The following is a 19,867-nucleotide window of genomic DNA, read 5'->3' on the forward strand; positions in this document are numbered from 1 at the left end:
CATATATATTAATGTGTATGTGTGAGTGTGTAATTCTTATTTTCAATACTTCAATTAAGGGATAAATGTATTGTTCAGTAATGCATAAACTCAATTACAGTATAAAAAATAAATATATTTATCTATTATTAGATTTATATATAAACGTACAATATCATTAATAAGCTTTTAATTTATTGTTGATCCTTCAAATGGATCTACGGTGTAAGGTTGGATCGGTAAATAAATAGAAGCAATATGTATCTCGTTTTAATGCTACAAAATATAAATAAGTAATAATATAAGGGAGAGTACAAAAATATTAATCAAAATGTCGTGATGCATGTCGAAATTGATTAAATTCTCCGCACTGACTCTATAGGATGCGTTCTACTTGGCACTCACAACGCTCGTGAGCATTATTCTTGTTTAACATTTGGCAAACAAGGATAAAATGATTCTAAGAGCGTTGCGAGCGCTCAAGTGGAACGCACCCATTATCGTATGATTTTTACGTTCTAATTTTGACGAGAATTGATGTCGCGAATATGATTCTATTAGCTAGATACTAAAATTTAGTTTGAAAGGAAATCCTAAGTCGAGGGCACAATGAGTGTATATTACATATTTTTACACAAAATATAATACAATATATAAAATATGCGCAGTATGCAGGCAGTAAAGTATGCGCAACATTACTGGCCAGCGCGTGTCTACTGACAAGGTATTATTAAAGGCCAACTTGTGAGGTTTTAGTAACTTAAAATTTGAACAATTAGCTTATAATATATTAATAATTTATTATTTCTCATTTTATTAGTTCATAACTTATCTAGATATATATAAATTTCTAGATATATATAATATATACATATGTGCGCATATTTACGATGCAATAACATGTAAGTTTTACTTAAGTCTTTGCCATAAAATTTCGATCATCCAAACAAGAAAAAGACCTAATTGCAACCATGAAATAAATGCAGTTATTATGATATTATTATTATGATAAATATATATGTTTATCTATGAAAAATAATAAATCATGAATTAAATACTGCATAGGCTAATCGTTCAAATATTTATATCGGACGGACAAATAATATTAATGTTCTCTAATTATTCCTGGACCACTCAATCACAAAACTAGTCGATTTACTCAGGGCTGGCCGCCTTTAACAGTACCTTGTCAATAGTATCGCGAAAGCGAAAAACATGTTGTAATTAGCATACAACAATCGTGATAATATTTATTCCTAACAAACTGCGAGCAATTTTATTGTAATTTTGCTTCTTCCTTGACTTTCCAGCGAATTAACTCCATACAAGAGACGGCATCTTCTTTACTGTCATGACCACTAACTAGAATACAAATTATTACGTTTTTTTAATTATTATTAAATTTTATATATATATATATATATATATATATATATATTCTTCTGTCTTTCTTATGTGAAAAATTTAACTTACCATCATTTTGTATGATCTTTCTGAGATATTCGGAACAGAGATTTTTCAACGCCCTTTTTTGCGGATATCCATTCTTATGCGGAAACATGACGCTGGTATCCACGACCGTATCGTGGAGCAGCCTTAAAGCTTTAAAATCACTTTCAAGACTGTGACCCACTAAGATTGTCTTATCTGAGAACATTGTGAGGAGCGTAGCTTGTACATCTAAAATACTCGTTGTCACATCCTTCATATCTTCTTCTGTGATCCCTGAAAACCTATCGTATCATAGAAAATTACTATCGTATACATAAATCAATATTTTGTCAGCTTATATTCTAAGGTTGCGTTCCAGAACCACGCTCTTAACGCAAAGAGCGTGCTCTGTCCTTGTTCAACTTTCTGTAAGTAACAAAGATAGAACGACGCTCGAGCGTTAAGTGGAACGCAGCCTAAATAACATTCAACTACACATCTAATCAGTTTTAGATTTCTTATCATAATTTACCTTGTGTTGTAATCAATTATTGGGTTCTGCGGCTTGACTAACGTTTCGTATATCACCTTACAATCTTCGTCAATAATCGTCACTCTGGTTAGTTCCAAACCTTGTGTAGTATAGCACATTTCACAGTCAAGTGCGTAAACACCTTGCTCGTCGATAGGACCATCTTTGCACATAGAAAAAAAAATTATTATGATACATTTGAATACATGGGAAAAAAGTAAGATTTGAGTACGTGGAAGCTAGGTAAAAACCTGAAAATACCTTTTGATAAAGTTTTAACGTAACCACGAAGATTTTCATAGTCCGTGTAGTCCCATACATGCGTTTTTGCATCGCAGCAACCAGTAGCAGAGCCGTATTGCTGGCAACAACTGTACTTGCCTTCTCCTCTAACTGTAAACTTCCTGCCCCAATGATATATACAATTTTGTTGCAGCACAGCAAGGCCCTGTTTATTTATCATATATGCTTGACCACATCGGCTGCACATTCTTTCATTAGGCACTTTTGACAAAATGGTTTGGTTCCGCGAATTTGTTACATACACCTTCGCATGTCCCTGCAAGGTATAAGACGTATTTTGTTGAAGATAAAATGCTGCGTTATTTCGATCGAAGGAGAAGTCAACAATTTTATATTTATTATCTATCTCATCTTATTTCATTTCTAATAATCTAAACAAATTCTAATTTTTTCATTTATGTGTTTTACTATCTATATTGTTTCCTTACCTTTGTACCATCTGGATGTTTACATGGAAATCCGTTATCCCTAAGCTCCTGCTCCGACATGATCCATTTCTTGAGCATGTTGTAGAGCGCTGGTCCTTTAAAATCTGTCACATTCTTCTTGCTTTTAACTACACTCCAAGAACCTTTTGACTTGCCAGCAAGAACAGCTTCATGGGACACCATACCGCAGCTCAAACCAACAAACTTCTCATTCAAGTTGCTTTGATCTACTTCCTTCCTTAATCTGTGAGCCGCTAACATGCATGAATTCTTGTATACCGCGAGCGCCTTGCATCTCTCGTGACACGCGAGTTCTTCTTTGACGGCTCGTTGCGCTGCGTCGTCGTTATTCGTATAAATTTGCACGCATATATCGTGCATTACATTAATATAATACTGACGAACGTTTAAGGGAAACTTTTGGGTAGTGACTTGCAATGGTTCTGGACGCACGAGCTGAGGTACCTGCGTAAATAGAATTCTATTGAATACCTAATCTATCCAAGTTCGATATGAACAGGATGCGACTACACCGTGGAATATTTAATGTGTAATTATAACGTGTAATTATAACTTACCACTTGCGGTATATGAGCAACGCGTACACCCTTCGTGGTTTGCGCTATTGTTTTGTTATCTACCCCCTTAGCATCCCCGCTCTTCCCCGCTGTTACTATGACCTTTTTCTTTTCCATCGCAAGGGATTTTGCGTACGGAACATGAGCGATTCGAATGCGACCTATAATACATGTTAAATTAGCATTAAACGACTTATTATTCGTGATTCGCGATTCGTTATGATATTAGCAAATTGTACGGATGGACATATTTGTCGAATTCGTCATTCTTCATTCGTAGTGATCCTAAATATAGTCAAAGTTACTCGGTGTCAAGCCGTTAGACACAAACACTTAATATTTATGAAAAATTACACTTTTGCCTGCTATGATTTTGATTTTTGACCTTCAATTGGAGTAGCAGCTCCTGTTTATAATCATTATATCAAGATCATTGAATTCGACTAGACCGTTAACATTAAAACATTCTGGTCCCAGGATTTTTAGAAGAACTGTCAGGCAAAACATTTCTTCGATAAAAAGGCACGGATCAGTCTATTATATTGGTAAGTATATATATAATTAAACATGGTTTCGTATAAGAGCGATCGACTCGTAATCAGGTTCCGAATTCGATCCCTCTCCCCATGTATGTTTCGGTTTTATAAAGTTGATTAGAGGATCGAAAGAGTTGTGAGTGAGAATTATGAAATCATAAGCCGGGAACACACCTTATTTCAATTATAGAGCTATACTATATGAACAACGAATTAAGAATCACAAAATCTGGTCCAAATCTGGTCAAATTAAAATACTTGACCAAAATAATATCAATTCTCATGTATTCAACTTGCCATTTGTATTCAGCAGCACGTCACTATTACTTATCGATGAGGCAGATTCAACATGTTCTTTGTGAACGGATACACGTTGTGTGACATTACTCGAATACTGATCTGCTGACTTAGACGTAACTTGAGTCTTCATTTCAGCTGCCGCCTTTTCTGTTGCCTTTTCCGCGGCCATTTCAGCCGCTGCTTGTTTCATCAAACGCCATCGCTCGTACATTTTCTGTTGCGGAGTTATAAGTTTTTTTGGTGGCTGACTAGGACCTAGTTGTCTAGTGACACTTGTGGCTGCCGAAGGATGCGCAACTCTTTTCTTACCGACTTCTTCTACGTTCTCAGTTTCTTCTCTCAGAGATTTTTTAACTGATACTAATTTCGGATAGTCCGAGGCTTGATATTCCTAACAAACATATATATGCAACATAAACTGACCGTACGTTAAATAAGTATTAAAAATTGTTATTTTATTAATAAATTTTAATTTCTTATTAGATAAATCAGGGAAATTTTAAGTATCTTTAATCGAGATTCATATTTTAATCAAAGTGCAAAAATAAAATGGCACATATAGTGACAAAAGATAAATATAAATTAAACATTAAATAGACTTCTCAAGAAAATTATTTACGATCACATTATAAATATATAAAGATTATTCACCTGAAAAATTCTTAGGCACTCTTCTTGTACATCATGATCAGAATCTGATAATTCCAAAATCTCATCTGTCATCTCATTGTGGTCATCAATGAAAGAGTGAATACTATCTACAGGACTGTCAGATCTATTAGATGAATTCCTTTCACTACTGCTTTCTTTGTGTTTGCTAGATTTTCTGGAAGAGTCACTGGATCTTCGACTTGATTCCGAACGACGCTTCCTATCACTTTTGCTTGACGTGTGTTTATTTGATTTGGAACTGGTTAAATTCGAACTTGATTTATGCTTGTCGCGCTGGCTGGATGATTTGTGATGGTCATTTCGATCTTTCTTCGGAGAAGTATGTCCATGTTTAAGCGAATTCGAGCGCTCTCTACTTCCACGTGAAGAGTCCTTACTATCGCGGCTGCTTCTTCTCTTATCTTTGTCTCTGCTAGAGGAGGAACGGTGCTTATCTTTAGAATCTGACTTGTGCCTAGATCTTTCTTTGTCCTTCTTATCAGAACTATGACGATCTCTCTTGTCTCTTTCCTTACTTTTATTATAATCATTGTGTTTCTCTTTCACTTTATCAGTATCCTGCCTTACAGAGTCCTCTCTTCTCTCCAATAATTTTTTCGAGTCACTTGCTTTATGCTGTTTAGATCTATCGCTACTTTTTATATCACCCGTTTTAGCATCGTAATGATTGGTATGTATTTTATTATCTTTATTGCTCGTTTGTTTATCTGCAGTATCAACTCCTGCGTGTTGCAAGTTCTCTTTTTCCTTCTCGTTAACATCCTCCGTTTGTTCTGACTCTTTTACACTTACGTTATGTTCGTCCGTAGATATATCTTCTATAGGTTCGTCATCGGAGAACCTAGGTTCAATATCCAGAGAATAATCTTGAGAATCCTCGCTGGCCGACGCTTTTGCTCGTCCTAACGCTACAGAAGTGGCGTGATTCGAAGTAATGATCTCATCTATCATATCAAATTCAGACTCATATTGACTCACAGTGGCGTCATTTAATTGCTGAACCGTTTTTAACGGTGCTTTGATCTTTTTAGGGACGTATTCCTCCCTTCTCCTCTTAGATTTCGGATAATATCCCTCCTTAAATTTAGACTGATAATCGTTCGAGTTACTGTCATCGTACGATATTGACGAGAAAGTATCCAATTTAACTGTTGGTACATAACTTTGTTCATCCTGAACGGTTGTATTCACTATTGCGGTAGGTTTATACGTAACTTCGGACGTAATTTGAGAACTGCTCGACTCCTGAACGATGCTCGACCACGGTTTAGCACTGTCCGGTGAAAATTTACGTTTCACAGCCACTCTACTCTCCCTGGTCGGCATATACGAGACCACAGGTATATGCCGTTTCTTCAATTCTGCTATCGGTGTCGGGTTGTAAACACAAGCAACCGGTTTTGTGATGGTTGTGGGAATCGCAACATGCTTTCCTATATTCGGTGTAGCATTGCGTATAGCCGCAGCGGAACCAGAGGATAAGGTCGGCTTGAGCCCCTCTACCACTTGAGATACGATGTTCTGTGAAACCTTCTCAGTATCGGTGACTTCCTGATTCGCGAGCACTTTTTTCACCGCTTCCGTCACTAGGTGTTGTAACATGTCAGGGGCTGAGGCCACAACACTGGTAGATTTGTCCTCCTGTATTTGTCCCGCCGTCTGCTCCTCCACCACGCCGGCCACTCCTGCTGCACTGCCTGCATCTTCTGTATTAAAAAAAATATATATATATGTCACGTATCTTTTATCCGTACACAATTCACTGTTATTTAATAAACTAGCTTGTCAGTAATCTCTCAAAATATTTAAATCTTTCACAAACTCTTTGCATATCTAACAAATTATCCTAAATTTTCTTTCCAAGCTTCTAAGATTAAATTATCAATTTAATCTTCAAAAATTGAATGTATAAAACAGTTAATAAATAACCATACAATAAATCATATTAAAGATTAAACTATTCTGGGATTAAGAATTGAATTATTTCGTAACAGTCTGTAGCAGAGGGAAAATGTATCATTCATTAGATTTTTCAAAGTTCTTTGTCTTCCTTGATACAGCGGACAAAGGAACCGAACAAAGAATCTATTACAAAGTCAAGATTTCACCTAAATGATTACAACTCGACAGCGTGCAAGAAGCATAAGAATAACACGGTCAACACGCAGGGCCTTCCTTAAAATTCACTCGATCGAGGCGGAGTCGACGGAGATTCTGTCGCGCATAAAACTACCCGGGGTCAAACGACCCCGGGATTGCGTTCCCCGAGGGAGATCATAAGGTCGCACGCTCTTACCTCGCTTGGCGTGTTTGAAGTGACAATAGGGCCGGTCGCACGAGCCGCCGTCATAAAACGGGCAATTTATCGTTTTGAAGTAGCCGGTCGAGGGCAACATAATAACTGATTCATCGCACTCCGCGCTTCGGGGAGGCCATTCTTCGCGTACGTTGTCACCCTCGCGGTGCGATTGTACGTCGCAATTAACACATCGTATTGCTCGACGATAACGATACGACGTGCGGCATGCTCGACGGGGCGCTATTCACGTTACTCTCGCACGATGAAATTTTTGTTTGCCGGTCGCCGAAATCGAAGAGAGATCAATGCGGCGATTCCGCTTCCGAGGTCCGCCTGGAGGTTATGGTGCTGCACCGCGGTTCGGTGCTCGGTTAGTACCGTAGTCCGTGGTGGTCCGTGGGTATGTACGAGGGTGCCACCGTATGTACATACATAGATACATATGTATGTACATACATACAAGCATCTCGTTCTACACCTTGCAATTGCACTTCTACACTTGCATTCATATGTCATCATATTGCAACAAATAATTATAAAAAAGTAGAAAAGAAGGGGAAGAAACAGGATGTGAATTACTTGATAACATGAAAACATGATAACTCTGATGAAAAAAGATATTTCAGAATTTTTCACATTATTATATTAATCAGAATTTCTATGAAAATTTTAAAATTTTTTCAGTCTTTTTTATCCGAATTAGAACATTATTCAGAAAAACTCACAATCAAACAAAATAATATGATGAAATATTTCAGATTGTTTTCGTCAACACATCTTTATAGAAATCTGAATAAAAATGAGAAAATCCGAAAATTTATAACAAATACTGAAATATATTCTTGATATATTGACAACTTAGACATTTTTTCATAATTTTTTATAAATCTAAAATATGATAAAATTTATAAGAAAAAATGAGAATTTTTTTCACTATAATGGATATTAATTGATTAAATATTTACGCATATAAAAAACTTTATTAATGACAAAAATTTATCTCTATTCTATAATTAATAAAATACATTTTATCTTGTAATCTGTTATACTGCATATAATCGTCCCTATAGCCAGAGAGAAAGATGAAAAACGTGCACATACCGACAGGATTCGGGTACAGCCAAAACGCGGGCATGACCATTCTCATCTTTCTCTCTGCTATAGCTCTATATATATATATGTATAATTAAACGAAAAAAGAAGAAATAACAAAGGAAGCTTTCCAGCAAGCGACACAAGTCGACACAAACATCGTTCTATCTTTCTTTTTTGGCAACGATGAGTAACAAAGATAAAACGATACTTGTGTCAACTGCTTGTGTCGCTTGCTGGAAAGCTGCCATCAAAGTTCTGAGTTTGTGGAATTGAAATACTTGAAATTGTGTCTTAATTATTTTACCTTGTCCCTAATTACATCTCAATGCTTCGTAGATTTTTAATAAAAGCTTCCATTTTTTGCAGATTAAAATCCCGGGCTTAAAATCCTGAGAATATTCGGAATTACATTTCTTGGAACTCCTCGTACTGTACGTATATATATATAATATGTCTTAATTAAAAGTTTCATAAATCAAAACATCTCGTTATAGGAAATAAATATCTTATCGGATCTTTGATATGAGATATAAGTATGTTACATTATATAACGTTTGTGAGAAAAACAAATTTATACATGAAATATCATCAATATCTTTATCACGTTACTACATGCTTTTAGAGATAAACTCGAATCAGTAAATCAAACCAATTGAGCAGCTTATTTCATTAACAGCTGTGAGGAAGTGCAGCGTTTCCTGCTCTGTTAAAATTTAATCAACGAACTCAAATTTACTTGCTCAAATTATTTAAGTGACAAGGACAAATTGTAGTCGTCTTCTCGGAACACGTGTTTACATAATATAAAGCCCTGAGTTACAAAGTGAGAGACAGTTGGACGAAGCATATAAGTCAACGACAAATACTACCAAGATTCCATCGAGGATGGATTGCTTGATTTGCTGTACGACCGCGTTGATAATATCCATCAGCCTCTTTTACCTGTACGCCAAGTACAGGCTGTCCTACTGGAGTAGACGCGGAGTGAAAAGCCCCCCGACGCATCTGCTTTTCGGCAATTTCAAGGACTGCATCACCCTGAAGAAGCCACCGGGTGAGATAATGCGCGAAATCTACAACAGCGCCGACCCGGACGATCCCTATATCGGCTTTTATATCTTCCACAAGCCTATGCTGCTCCTGCGGGATCATGACCTGATCAAACAAGTAATGATCAAGGACTTCGACGTCTTCCCGAATCGGCGATTTGGTTCAGGCATCGAGAGGGACTCGGTGGGCCTGGACAGTATCTTGTCTATGAAGCAGCCCAGATATAAATACGTGAAGAACAAGCTAACCCCAGTCTTGACCGGGCAGAAACTGAGGAACATGATACCGCTAATGATGGAGTGCGGTAAATTCATGTTAAGTTTCATCGAGAAATTGCCGACGGACGAGGCTGAACGGAGTACGTGGGAGGTGAAGGACATCAGTGGCCGTTATAGCACTGACGTTCTGGCTTCCCTGGCGTTCGGCATCAGCATAAATTCATTCGACGAAAAGGAGACTGCCTTTTTGAAAAACGGTGGGACTTTGCGCTGATTTTATCCGGCATTAATTGTGTATAATCATAGATGTTTAAAATAGGAGAATATACTGTCGTTTATCAGATATATAATTACGCATTTGCAGGTATGAACATCTTCAGAGGTTTGATGCGCGGCATTGCATTCATTATTCTCTTCTTCATTCCCGAGTGGGATTTTTTAATCGCGCCGTTCATCAAAACGCCCGCGAATTATTTTCGCAAAGTTTTCTGGCAATCCATGAACACTAGAGAACAGCTAGCGTTTACGAGAGGAGACATGATAGATTCCATGTTGGCGCTCAAAAATGGAGAACAGAATCCCATTTACAGTAAAGATCACACTTGCATGATTTCTAAAATTTCAACAATAACAATCGCATAATTTATACGTAATATATAGTACTCTGCTATTAATATCATAAAACTTCAATATATTTCTGCTGCATTGACTTATGCATTATTAAGAGGATTATGTGGAGACTTGTTAATATTATTCATTTAATCATTAATGTCGTAGAGTTTGAAGGCGACAATTTACTGGCGCATCCCTCCAGTTTTTACATCGCCGGATTTGAAGCATCCGCCACCGCGCTCGCCTTTGTCCTATATGATCTTGCACGTCATCCGGAGCACCAAGACACTTTATACAACGAGATACAGACACACCTGTCAGGAAAAGATTTGACCATGGATCTGATCAATGAACTATCTTTCTTGGACTGCGTTATAGCTGAATCGTTGAGACTACATCCTCCTCTACCCGTCACTGATAGGATAACCACAAGGGATTATGAGGTGAGCAACACATCACTAGTAACTGAACAGGTTCCTCCGCATGTTTCCTTGGCTTCCTTGACTATTATATATGTATATCATTTTTAGTTGCCCCGCACTGGATTGACAATTGAGAAAGATATTCCGGTGTATGTCTCTGTAAATGCGACGAATCAAGATCCTAAATACTTTTCCAATCCGCAAAACTTTATTCCATTGAGAACAGAGACAGAAAACAAAAAATTTTACGAATCCTTGGCATTTGGTATAGGACCACGATCATGTATCGGTGAGTTATACAATATTTATATAATCCGAAAAATGTTATTTTTTTTTCTTTTTTATATGTATATATTATTGCAAATTATATGGCAATTTGTGTTGAATTTTAGGACTGAGATTAGCCCTATTAATTCTAAAAGTAGCGTTAATTACTATCCTTTCAAATTATACTATGTCTTACGAAACGAATGAAAAACATGACAACAACGCTATTCACGTATTCACGTATGCAGCTGATGGTCTGTATGTGCAATTCAAAAAACGTAATTAGATCCTTACTTAAAACTAACGTTAAAAGCAAATGTTACTTGGTATTATCCGATATTTAACTTTTCAATAAATGTTTTTAAAAATAACACAGAAAAGATATATAAAGAAGAGCACAGCAAGTTACCGCAAGATTGTATATTTACAAATATATAACAGAATATATCTCTTTAAATAGTATAATACCTTACATTCGTTAAAATTAATTTATCGTTACATACATGTATTTTATAAGTACGAACGAAGGATGTACGATTTCTATATTCAGGTAACTATGCATTATATAAAATATCCGTCGTACATGAATTTTAACAATAGATCATGTATTTATATTTGTCCATTATTTGTGCTTTCCTAAGATGTACTTAAATATATACTCGATTGGTCGTGATCCGTACAAAATTTTATGCAAAACACCACGAAAAAATTAAATTAAATTAAATTAGATTATATTAGATTATATTGCATGCTAATACACTTTCACAAGAAAAATATCTTTGTGATGTGCATGTATTATGTACTATACCATTAAATATACCGTTTTGCGAGGTCAACAGTTTTATACTGTTAACATGCATTTAAAAGGAGAGATTCTAAAAGATATTTTTGAACACTGTACGCATGTCTCATGCATGACAAGATTTGCTATTACGAGTTATATAGCATAACTTAAAGTTTTGTTTCGTGTTTCACTCGTGTTCTGAGTAATTGACTCGGTCGCAGGACACCATGGGAATTGTTTAAATAGCAATTGTTAGACGCGCCGCACTCTACATTAGGCCCAGGGGCGTCATTCTCCTCATTATTTTCGTATATGTGACGCCTCTGCAAAATTTCATCATAATTATGACCGTGATGGGCCTTTGTTTGCATTTGCGCCTCCGAGTCTGTTTCGTCCTCGTTATCAGCACTATCTACATCGCCTGAAAAAAATTACTGTTAGCATTAATAAAAGTGTAGTCCATAATTGATTAAGTTGAGTTATCTTATAAAACTTCTGTTGTGTAATATAGATGATTAAGACAAATAGACAAGAAGCACACTCACCATCGGAACTATTAGTGGACGGCAAGTAAAAACGTGAGGAAGATATTTTATTATTTCCCGCGCGGCGCTCTCGTTCTCTCACAGCGCTGTTAGGATTATACTTAAACTCGCGGGGCAGCGTGTAACTCCTAGGTAACGAGACTTGGCTACCCTCCATGTCGCTGACTTCCGCTTCTCCGTCGCCCTTGCCTTTGGAACTTTCTTCGACACCATTCTGATTCGCGTGTAATCTGACGAAATGGAATTTTGAATCAATTGACTCATTTGAATTCGATTGTTAGGACGTTCGATCGAGCTTTTATTACCTGTGACTGAGATGTCCAGGCGGTGACCAATGAGGATAATGATGCGGAAGGCATCGCGGTGCTAGTAATATCTCCGGCGTGTCCGCTCGTTCTCGTTGAGGCGCCGCTCTCCACGGATTCGAGGGATGCGAGTTGGGATAATATGGGGAGGAAGGTGGCGGGGGTAAGAGGCAATGCATTTTCACGGGTGGCCAGGACGATAACGCACTACCACCATTCTGCTCGGAGAACGACGGCGGAGATGTGAATAAAGGCGAACTCGGGGAGGTATGCAATTTCGTGTTCGGTGGTGGTTGCTGATTAGACGCGGAAGGGGAGGACGAAAATGATGATGTGGAAGCGGAGGGCGGTGGGAACAACTTACCCTCCTTAATCTCCTCCTGTATCGCTCGCAATTCGCGCAGTTGCTGTTGCTTTTTCTCCTTCAGTTTCTCGCGTATTAACGTAACGTTCAACGAGCCACCGATCGCCATATCAGTCTCATCTTTGCGCTCGTTGGAACCATCGTTCTGTATTAAGAGATTAATTACATTGTGACAGCAGTCATATCGCAATGATCAACAAATAGATTTTTGACAAATATACCTGTACTATATTAGAGGATATGGGCTTTTTCCAAAATGGAATCAATTGCCGCGATCCATTGCCCATGTTGAGCCATTGTTTTGAATCGCCTATCGCTGCTACGGAATTTATCACTGTGCCCGTTTGCGATTGCGGCGGCGGTGGTGGTACGAAGCTGGTCGGCTTTTTCTTCTTGCGATTCGGATTTACAACCGTCGGATTCGCGAAACGGCAATTAAACACGCCCGGTATACCGCCATTACTTAATTTAACTTTCCTCATGCCAATGTTAATGTTAATCTTCTTCCCTTCATTATAATCTATTTGCTTCTCTTCCGCATTGTCCTGAAAGTTCAAAAAGTTGCATAACGATGCTTCCGAGAAGAGAAATCCGTCTCGTCTCGTATTATACCTGATTGGATAGCGTGGTGAGATTCGAACCAGTCATTCTTCCACCAGCCTCGTACCTCAATCTTCTCACATGAAAAAATCTGTAAAAAAAAAGAAAAATGTACAATGTAATACAACCACCAATATTAATAAAATAAAATTAAATAAAATATCGTACTTACCTATAGTAAAGACCCATGAAAAACATACCACCGAAAAATAAAGCTAGTAAAATAAGTACTAAAGTAACTGGATGTAGATGATGCTGGTGAGGCAAAAGATCGGCACGATTAACACCAGCTATCCACACGCCGATGAGTAGACTGTTCTCCAAGAACATTACAGTGTAAAATATCACCTGAGAGAAGAGGAACATGAGATTAACATATAGACTGTCTTTCAGATGTAAAAATTGGTGTCTTCCCGCTACTAACCATTTTTTGACGATGATTCGTCTCATGTAGATTAACATATGCGAATATATATACAAAGGCGAGGAGAGAAGCGAGGAAAGTCTTCCTAAAAAGAGGGAGACGCTCGCCACCGTGGAAGAGTCCGTCCGGGGTGAGCAGTAACCATGTCAACATGGACAACCAGTGGAGGGCCATCACGATCAACAGCCACTGTCCACCGTACAGCGAAGCGTACGCGACCAATGCTCCGACGCGAGCACTCACTGTCCCCAAACGCCAGAATAACTGCGCCAGCACCCCCAACCATGTTAGCACTAAACGTTCCAGATTACGTAGACGCGCAGCACCCTTGCTGAAACTCGCGACCGCCCAGCATACGCTCCATAAGGAGAGTCCCGCCGATACTAGTGTCAACTCCTTTAATTTACTGGCGTCCTTGCCTTCGCTTTCCTTCAGTTTGCCGGCTACTATTTCACCACTATCGGTAGCGCCGAACAAGACGTACAGCTGCAGAAGTAGCATTGGAGCGGCTTCACAGAATGCGTGTATCAGCCGTAATACACAAAGCTCCCGTACCTGAGACGACGAATATCATAATGAAACGAAAGAGACGGTAGGAAGATATTCATCTTTCCAAAACTACGTACCTCGTGCTTCACGTAAGTTAAATTGACTGGGATAAATAACTTGAAATATCTCCATAGTACACCGACTTGAGTGGAGTGGAATAATAGAACACAGCCTACGGTCCAGTTGCCAATTCTCTTCACTGGATTTACACGACAGTTGTTTGGTGTGCTGTTTGTTAATTTACCTCTAGCTCCCCAGAGGTACCATCGCAAACTAACGATCTATAAGAGTAATTATATAATATATAATTATTACGGTAAAATAGCAAGCATAAAGATATAGATTCCTTCAGATACAAACCTGAGAAATTAACAAAGAAGTTGCTATAAAAGTGATGCTTAATGGGAACAATATGGGTGACGCTGTTGCTTGATGGGCAAGGGCATATACCATTGCAAAATCAAAGACAACATCGCAGAAATAGGATGCTAATGAAATAATGTTAAATAGTACATCACACAGGGGCAAAAATTCGTGCTGATGTTGTGGTTGATGACACTGGGCCATAATGGGCTTTTATTGCCCATTTGGAATATTTAGCAATTTTTTATTTTACTTTACCAATCTACTCTCCTCTTCCTGTAAATAAAATATTACATATCTTAATAAATCATATAACTAAAAAATAAAATAAAAAGAGAAGGTAATGTGTGTATATATATATATATTTTTTTTTATGAACAAAATTAATTTCTTTCAAACAGAAAAATATTAGCTTCAGTCATAGAAGAAAAATTAAGAATAAAAAGGTTTATATTGTTCTTTTTATATTGTTCTTTTATCATCGTACTATTTCTTACTTTAAACTTTATGAACTATAGGTATATATAATACTCTTCTCTTATAATTACTCTCTTCGTACAATTTAAATCATAAAATACACTTCTCGTACAATTAAAAATTAATGTATCTCTCATTAACTTCATAAATATATAAAACTGAAAAATGTGCATTGTTTTACAGTCAGAAATACAATAGAAATTACCAATAGGAATTTCGTGCTAAGACGGCTATAAACAAGTCACGACGTTCGATGTCACAGGCGGACTCATTTGTCCGTTATGCGCCGGGGTCAAACTGAACGTCGCTCTCGCGACGTCGCGAGATCCGCGTTTGCCCTGCGCCGCATTCAAAACGCACCCCACGGCACTTTACGACGTCGGGACGCGCACGGACGGATTTTTAAAAGCCAGCGCAACGAGGCGGACGCGCAACAATGTCGGCGCGTATAGCGCAGCGTGGGATCGCGCGCTCGCTCAGCGCATTCCGCGCGTGTCATTGACGAGAACGGCGATCACAAAAATCACTCTCCCGATCCGGACGCTGCCGCAGCCGCCACCGCCGCCACCACCACCGCCGCTCGCGGGGAAGCTGGATCAGCCGCGTTGGTATGCGCGGAATTCGCCGCGGAGCACACGTTTAGAGGAACGCGCGTTTCCACCTGGAGCGCCGCTCCCTCCTCCTCCTCCTCCTCCTCCCTGCTACCACTACTCGGCCGATCCCGGTCGTCGTCCGCCGTTCCCTAAGACTCGTCGCCGTCGTCGTCGTAGCGTCTCGCGCTCGTTCGCGCGCTGCATCTTTCGCGGGGGACCACGGCGAATCCCGGCGCCACGGCGAAAGAACGCGCGTACGAGATCGTCGTCCCACGCATACCGATCCGCCGATCTACCTGTTGATTCAGTGCAATTCAATGCGGCTGTCTCACGCGTACACACCGCTCGCTCGCTCACTCTTCTCGGCTCTCCTCCTCTTCTCTTTCTCCTTTCCTCGCTCGCATATAATCGCAGCCGCTTTACAAACACCTGGCGCCGCCGGTGAGGAACGCGAGAGCGAGCCTCACCTTAGGCGGCCTATACCCGGCTCCTCCGTCAGATTTTTTCCGGTTATTCTTCCTCCCGCGTACCGATCGCCTCGATACCACGAACCACGAGCGCCGATGCGAGTTCGGGACTTCGCTCCGTCGCACGATCCTGCACGGCGTCCCGCGGCATGCGCACGTGTAATTTTTAATAAGAATCAAAATCCACGGATAAAGATTTATTAATATGCTTACGAAAATATGGAGTAACATTTTTTTATATATATTGTATATATCTGACAACGTTCACATATAAACACATATGATATGTACAAGCTTGTATATTGTAAAAATTTTGTGCCATTGCCATTGCCCCTATGTACATAACTTATAGTTGCCACATACATGTATACAATGTATATAAAAATCTTATATTAACATCTTATGTTACAAAATTATTAAAGATTTGTCATCACAATTCAACAGATAAAAATCTACCAAAAGTATGTTGTATACTTAGCGTTTTATCGTTTGTGCGACTCTTTCATTAATATATCTAAACCATTAATAGCCTCGTAGTAGTCGTTAGAGTTAGACAATTAAAGAATAATTTCGTTCTTGTAGTTTCTCGTAAGTTCCTTATGCGGTAGAACAATCGAGTTCAGTAGAATTTTTTCCGCAGCCAAGCTCACGCTAGTACCTGAAACGTAATATATGTAATTGCAACGCGCGTGCCGCTAATATGTAAAAACAATTTTGATATATTTCATTTCTTTACCGAGTATCGTGATGGAAGGGTTGAGCTTGCCGTTGGCGTGGAATAGCGGCAAGTTGTCCATTTTCGCAAATGGCTTGTTAGGATTGGGATCGCACGGAGTCCCCTCGACGCGGGCCCATTCGCCTACGTTGGTGCCTGTCCCTATGATGCTGTGTAAAATAAGGGAATGGGCCTGGATGTGCGCATTAGCCAACACGATCGACTCTCTGATTCTCACGCCAGGCTCGATCATCGTGTACGGGCCTATACTAACATTTGGACCTAGCTACAGGAAATAGAAATTTCATGTCAAGAGAGCAAGCTTGTAAAACCATAGCGGTACAATTTATCCGCGCAGTTCGTACCACAGAAGTCGGATGTACGCTAGCCGATGGATGAACGTACACATCTCCTATAATGTGACAGTGATTTTTGCTCGTAGAAGCAAGGCGGCTCGGTTGCTTCTGCTTGTAAAGGGCCAAGTAATGCCGATTGGCATATATCGCGGAGCCCGCAGTTTTCACCTGCGACCACCATCTGAATACAGGTAGGGCAAACAACCGACCAGATCCTGCTAAACGCGTCAGGATGTCTTGTTCAAATGCGATGTGCGCCGGATCTCTACCATTGCCTATGCACAACTGCCTGTAATCCCATAACAAGAAAGAAAGAAAGAATGTTCTCTTATTGCGTTCTAAGGGAGTCCACAAGAAACTTACATTATGTGATCTTGCTGCTGGTTGGCGTGAAAGACATCTCCCATTGTTTGAAAAATTTCTAGAGATGCGAGATATATACCGCAATTGATAAGAGTCGACACGAATGTCGAAGGTTTCTCCACGTAATGCGCCACCTCTCCCTCCTTCCCCAAAACCATACATCCGTAGTTCAATGATTGTTGTCGAGTCGCCTCCGTTGCCATGATTGTGAGGAGGGCTTGCTTGTTGCTGTGGAACTCCACCATCTCTTGCAGAGGGAAATCGGCACAGACATCTCCGTTCATAACGAAGAAGCACGTCGGGCTGCCTGAACGAATCTGATCGCGGAAATGGTACATGCCGCCCGCCGTTCCAAGGGGCGTGAACTCTTGTAGATATCGAATGATTATGCCGTAGGTACTCGACATCTCCTGCACAAACTGAGCCAGATCGTTCTTGGGATACGCCCCGATTATCAACACTTCGTTAAGACCAGGGACTTTGGTACAGGCTTCGATGTGATGCTGTATCATGGGTAATCCGGCCACTGGAAACAGCGGCTTTGGGATATCCAGGGACAGAGGTCTAAATCTAGTCCCTGCAAGAACAGACAAAAACACAACTTAATATAATACACAAGAAAACAAAGTATACTTTCAATGAATCTATATTAAAGTTTTGACAAAAGATATGCATAATAAAATTAGTTGAAATGTGACGTAATCCAACAGCAATGTTAAAAAATTATAATATCAATATCAATTGTATCTTCAAATAATAAAAGTACATAATTATATACATTTAATTATGCATAGTTTTAACATATCAACAACGATTCTACAATTCTCAAGCTCAATTATTTTATAATTAAGTTTACTAATTATAGAATAATTATTTCACAATTAAGTAATCAACACAAACCCTTTAAAGGTCCTCCAATTAAAATGACAGCCTTCAACATGATTGCACAAGTTAAATGTCCCTTCTACTGAATAGCTCCAAAATATTCTCGCAAGAGACGACGATCATCCAAGCTCTCCGAGACAGCGAGGGAAACTAACGCTAATCGCACCACGCAGACATGTTGCGTATATACACGTGTGCCGACGTGTGGACGTGTCATCAGTGACGATATCGGTGTAACGTAGAGGTTTCGATGAATCGACTCGGCGACAGAGCGGGCATATCGCACTTTTAGAAAAATGACTCTCCTCGAACGCCAGTCAAGCCATGCTTGACGAATGCTGACAGATAATCGGCAGATAATACCGCGAGACAGATAATACTGGCGAGTGGCGTATACTAGAAGAGAGCTCGCCGAGGTAATCGAGATATTCGAGACACGGCATCCAACGGTGACGTCGCAAGTCGCAAGGCTACATCGAGTGCCGGCCGCCACTTGAAATCGTGCGCTCTTATACTCCGTATTTCCTCCCTCGTCCTAATCTCGATAGATTTCTGGAGCCATACGCGTAAAAGGAACGTCTCGTTTTCCTCGATTATCACCACTTCGGTCCGTTCGAATTAAATGGCAATCAGCTGACGCGATCCCGCACGAAGTACGCTCCTATTAGCTCCGGTTGTTGCATTTTTCTGTCGCGTTTCCTTTTCGCCTGAAAATCTAATCGACGTGAGAAACAGCTCGACTGGACAGTGGATACAATGGGAGATTCGAGCTGCACCTGTTGTGCGAAATCCAGTTAGAAATCTGTTTCTTTTCGCGGAAGGGATTCACAAATTGTGAGTGTTCGGACTCCGGATATTCAGATATCGCAGTCCATCGATCACCCGCGGATGCGCGGATCACAATGGATAATGGACGCGCCATATTGTTGACACACGAATATCGTCCAATAGCAGCGCGACGAGCGAGCGGAGTCGCCGATGTCGCTAGGGAAACTAATCTAGAGAATTTTCTTCGTCGCGAGTCGCGACATTCGGGGGAGAACGAGATCTCGGAGCGGAGCCAGCGGAGGGGAGGTTTGTCCCTCGTAGCTCAACTTTCTTCCTACTTTTCGTTCCTTTCCTTTTTCCCTGCGACGTTTAATTATACGCGCCCGTTTCGTTTCGAGTGTAGGAGGTGCGACGTAGCGCTACAAGCTACAAAGAATGGATCTGGAAAAAAAGGCGAGAAATCGCAGAAGATCCTCGTCATTCCTCGCCGAAGAACCGAATCTCGCAGGCTTGGCGCGAAAACTCGCCGCCGCTCGGCCGCCGTCGGCCGACGGCCGTCGGCGAAGGGCGCCGGAGCGCCGGAGCCG

At 39.9% G+C, this 19,867-nt stretch overlaps 4 protein-coding genes across 15 annotated transcripts; 1 reads left to right on the forward strand and 3 right to left on the reverse strand.

Annotated features, from left to right (window-relative positions):
- Nucleotides 1-94: 94 nt before the first annotated feature.
- On the reverse strand, nucleotides 95-7,191 carry LOC139770752 (uncharacterized). The gene is made up of 9 exons (XM_071702914.1): nucleotides 7,056-7,191; nucleotides 4,739-6,465; nucleotides 4,085-4,478; nucleotides 3,252-3,412; nucleotides 2,674-3,138; nucleotides 2,204-2,501; nucleotides 1,943-2,105; nucleotides 1,453-1,712; nucleotides 95-1,341 (listed from the first exon to the last, which is right to left on the reverse strand). Exons 1-9 carry the CDS (start codon nucleotides 7,153-7,155, stop codon nucleotides 1,256-1,258), a joined length of 3,654 nt encoding a protein of 1,217 aa, XP_071559015.1. The 5' UTR covers nucleotides 7,156-7,191; the 3' UTR covers nucleotides 95-1,255.
- On the forward strand, nucleotides 5,301-11,194 carry LOC139770765 (cytochrome P450 6k1-like). 11 transcript variants are annotated; one of them, XM_071702955.1, is made up of 7 exons: nucleotides 5,301-5,429; nucleotides 8,520-8,584; nucleotides 8,776-9,678; nucleotides 9,786-10,010; nucleotides 10,199-10,476; nucleotides 10,564-10,744; nucleotides 10,848-11,194. In XM_071702955.1, exons 3-7 carry the CDS (start codon nucleotides 9,039-9,041, stop codon nucleotides 11,006-11,008), a joined length of 1,485 nt encoding a protein of 494 aa, XP_071559056.1. In that variant the 5' UTR covers nucleotides 5,301-5,429; nucleotides 8,520-8,584; nucleotides 8,776-9,038; the 3' UTR covers nucleotides 11,009-11,194. The 11 variants fall into 11 exon arrangements, with proteins under 11 accessions (XP_071559056.1, XP_071559098.1, XP_071559117.1 ...); XM_071702997.1 differs by having other exon boundaries at nucleotides 8,830-9,678; XM_071703016.1 differs by having other exon boundaries at nucleotides 8,908-9,678.
- LOC139770757 (uncharacterized) lies at nucleotides 11,128-16,218 on the reverse strand. Its single transcript, XM_071702927.1, has 10 exons — nucleotides 15,339-16,218; nucleotides 14,654-14,932; nucleotides 14,371-14,574; nucleotides 13,745-14,299; nucleotides 13,493-13,668; nucleotides 13,333-13,411; nucleotides 12,942-13,265; nucleotides 12,357-12,865; nucleotides 12,052-12,281; nucleotides 11,128-11,927 (listed from the first exon to the last, which is right to left on the reverse strand). Exons 2-10 carry the CDS (start codon nucleotides 14,858-14,860, stop codon nucleotides 11,674-11,676), a joined length of 2,538 nt encoding a protein of 845 aa, XP_071559028.1. The 5' UTR covers nucleotides 14,861-14,932; nucleotides 15,339-16,218; the 3' UTR covers nucleotides 11,128-11,673.
- Nucleotides 16,219-16,375: 157 nt separating this feature from the next.
- On the reverse strand, nucleotides 16,376-19,391 carry Gmppa (GDP-mannose pyrophosphorylase A). Of its 2 annotated transcripts, XM_071703036.1 has the most exons (6): nucleotides 19,289-19,391; nucleotides 18,528-19,219; nucleotides 17,628-18,204; nucleotides 17,274-17,553; nucleotides 16,930-17,194; nucleotides 16,376-16,851 (listed from the first exon to the last, which is right to left on the reverse strand). In XM_071703036.1, the coding sequence occupies exons 2-6, from the start codon at nucleotides 18,565-18,567 to the stop codon at nucleotides 16,751-16,753; spliced, it is 1,263 nt and encodes a 420-aa protein (XP_071559137.1). In that variant the 5' UTR covers nucleotides 18,568-19,219; nucleotides 19,289-19,391; the 3' UTR covers nucleotides 16,376-16,750. The 2 variants fall into 2 exon arrangements, with proteins under 2 accessions (XP_071559137.1, XP_071559142.1); XM_071703041.1 differs by having other exon boundaries at nucleotides 18,528-19,377.
- Nucleotides 19,392-19,867: the final 476 nt, after the last annotated feature.

The sequence above is a fragment of the Temnothorax nylanderi genome, unplaced genomic scaffold (genome assembly GCF_030848795.1).
Source record: "Temnothorax nylanderi isolate EJ_2023f unplaced genomic scaffold, tnyl_v1.0 TNYL_tig0003_pilon, whole genome shotgun sequence".
In the NCBI taxonomy this organism is placed as follows: domain Eukaryota; kingdom Metazoa; phylum Arthropoda; class Insecta; order Hymenoptera; family Formicidae; genus Temnothorax; species Temnothorax nylanderi.

Coding starts and splice junctions, on each gene's coding strand:
- LOC139770752 (XM_071702914.1), bottom strand. CDS start 7,155: ATGTTGCCCTCGACCGGCTACTTCAAAACGATAAATTGCCCGTTTTAT. Junction 3,413..4,084: donor CGTGCTGCTGAATACAAATG/GCAAGTTGAATA, acceptor CATGTATTATAG/GTCGCATTCGAATCGCTCAT. Junction 1,713..1,942: donor ATAATTGATTACAACACAAG/GTAAATTATGAT, acceptor ATGATACGATAG/GTTTTCAGGGATCACAGAAG.
- LOC139770765 (XM_071702955.1), top strand. CDS start 9,039: ATGGATTGCTTGATTTGCTGTACGACCGCGTTGATAATATCCATCAGC. Junction 10,477..10,563: donor TAACCACAAGGGATTATGAG/GTGAGCAACACA, acceptor TATCATTTTTAG/TTGCCCCGCACTGGATTGAC. Junction 10,745..10,847: donor AGGACCACGATCATGTATCG/GTGAGTTATACA, acceptor GTTGAATTTTAG/GACTGAGATTAGCCCTATTA.
- LOC139770757 (XM_071702927.1), bottom strand. CDS start 14,860: ATGGCCCAGTGTCATCAACCACAACATCAGCACGAATTTTTGCCCCTG. Junction 14,575..14,653: donor CTTCTTTGTTAATTTCTCAG/GTTTGTATCTGA, acceptor TTACTCTTATAG/ATCGTTAGTTTGCGATGGTA. Junction 13,412..13,492: donor TTCATGGGTCTTTACTATAG/GTAAGTACGATA, acceptor TTTTTTTTACAG/ATTTTTTCATGTGAGAAGAT.
- Gmppa (XM_071703036.1), bottom strand. CDS start 18,567: ATGTTGAAGGCTGTCATTTTAATTGGAGGACCTTTAAAGG. Junction 18,205..18,527: donor AATTGGAGGACCTTTAAAGG/GTTTGTGTTGAT, acceptor CTGTTCTTGCAG/GGACTAGATTTAGACCTCTG. Junction 17,554..17,627: donor CAGCAGCAAGATCACATAAT/GTAAGTTTCTTG, acceptor ATGGGATTACAG/GCAGTTGTGCATAGGCAATG.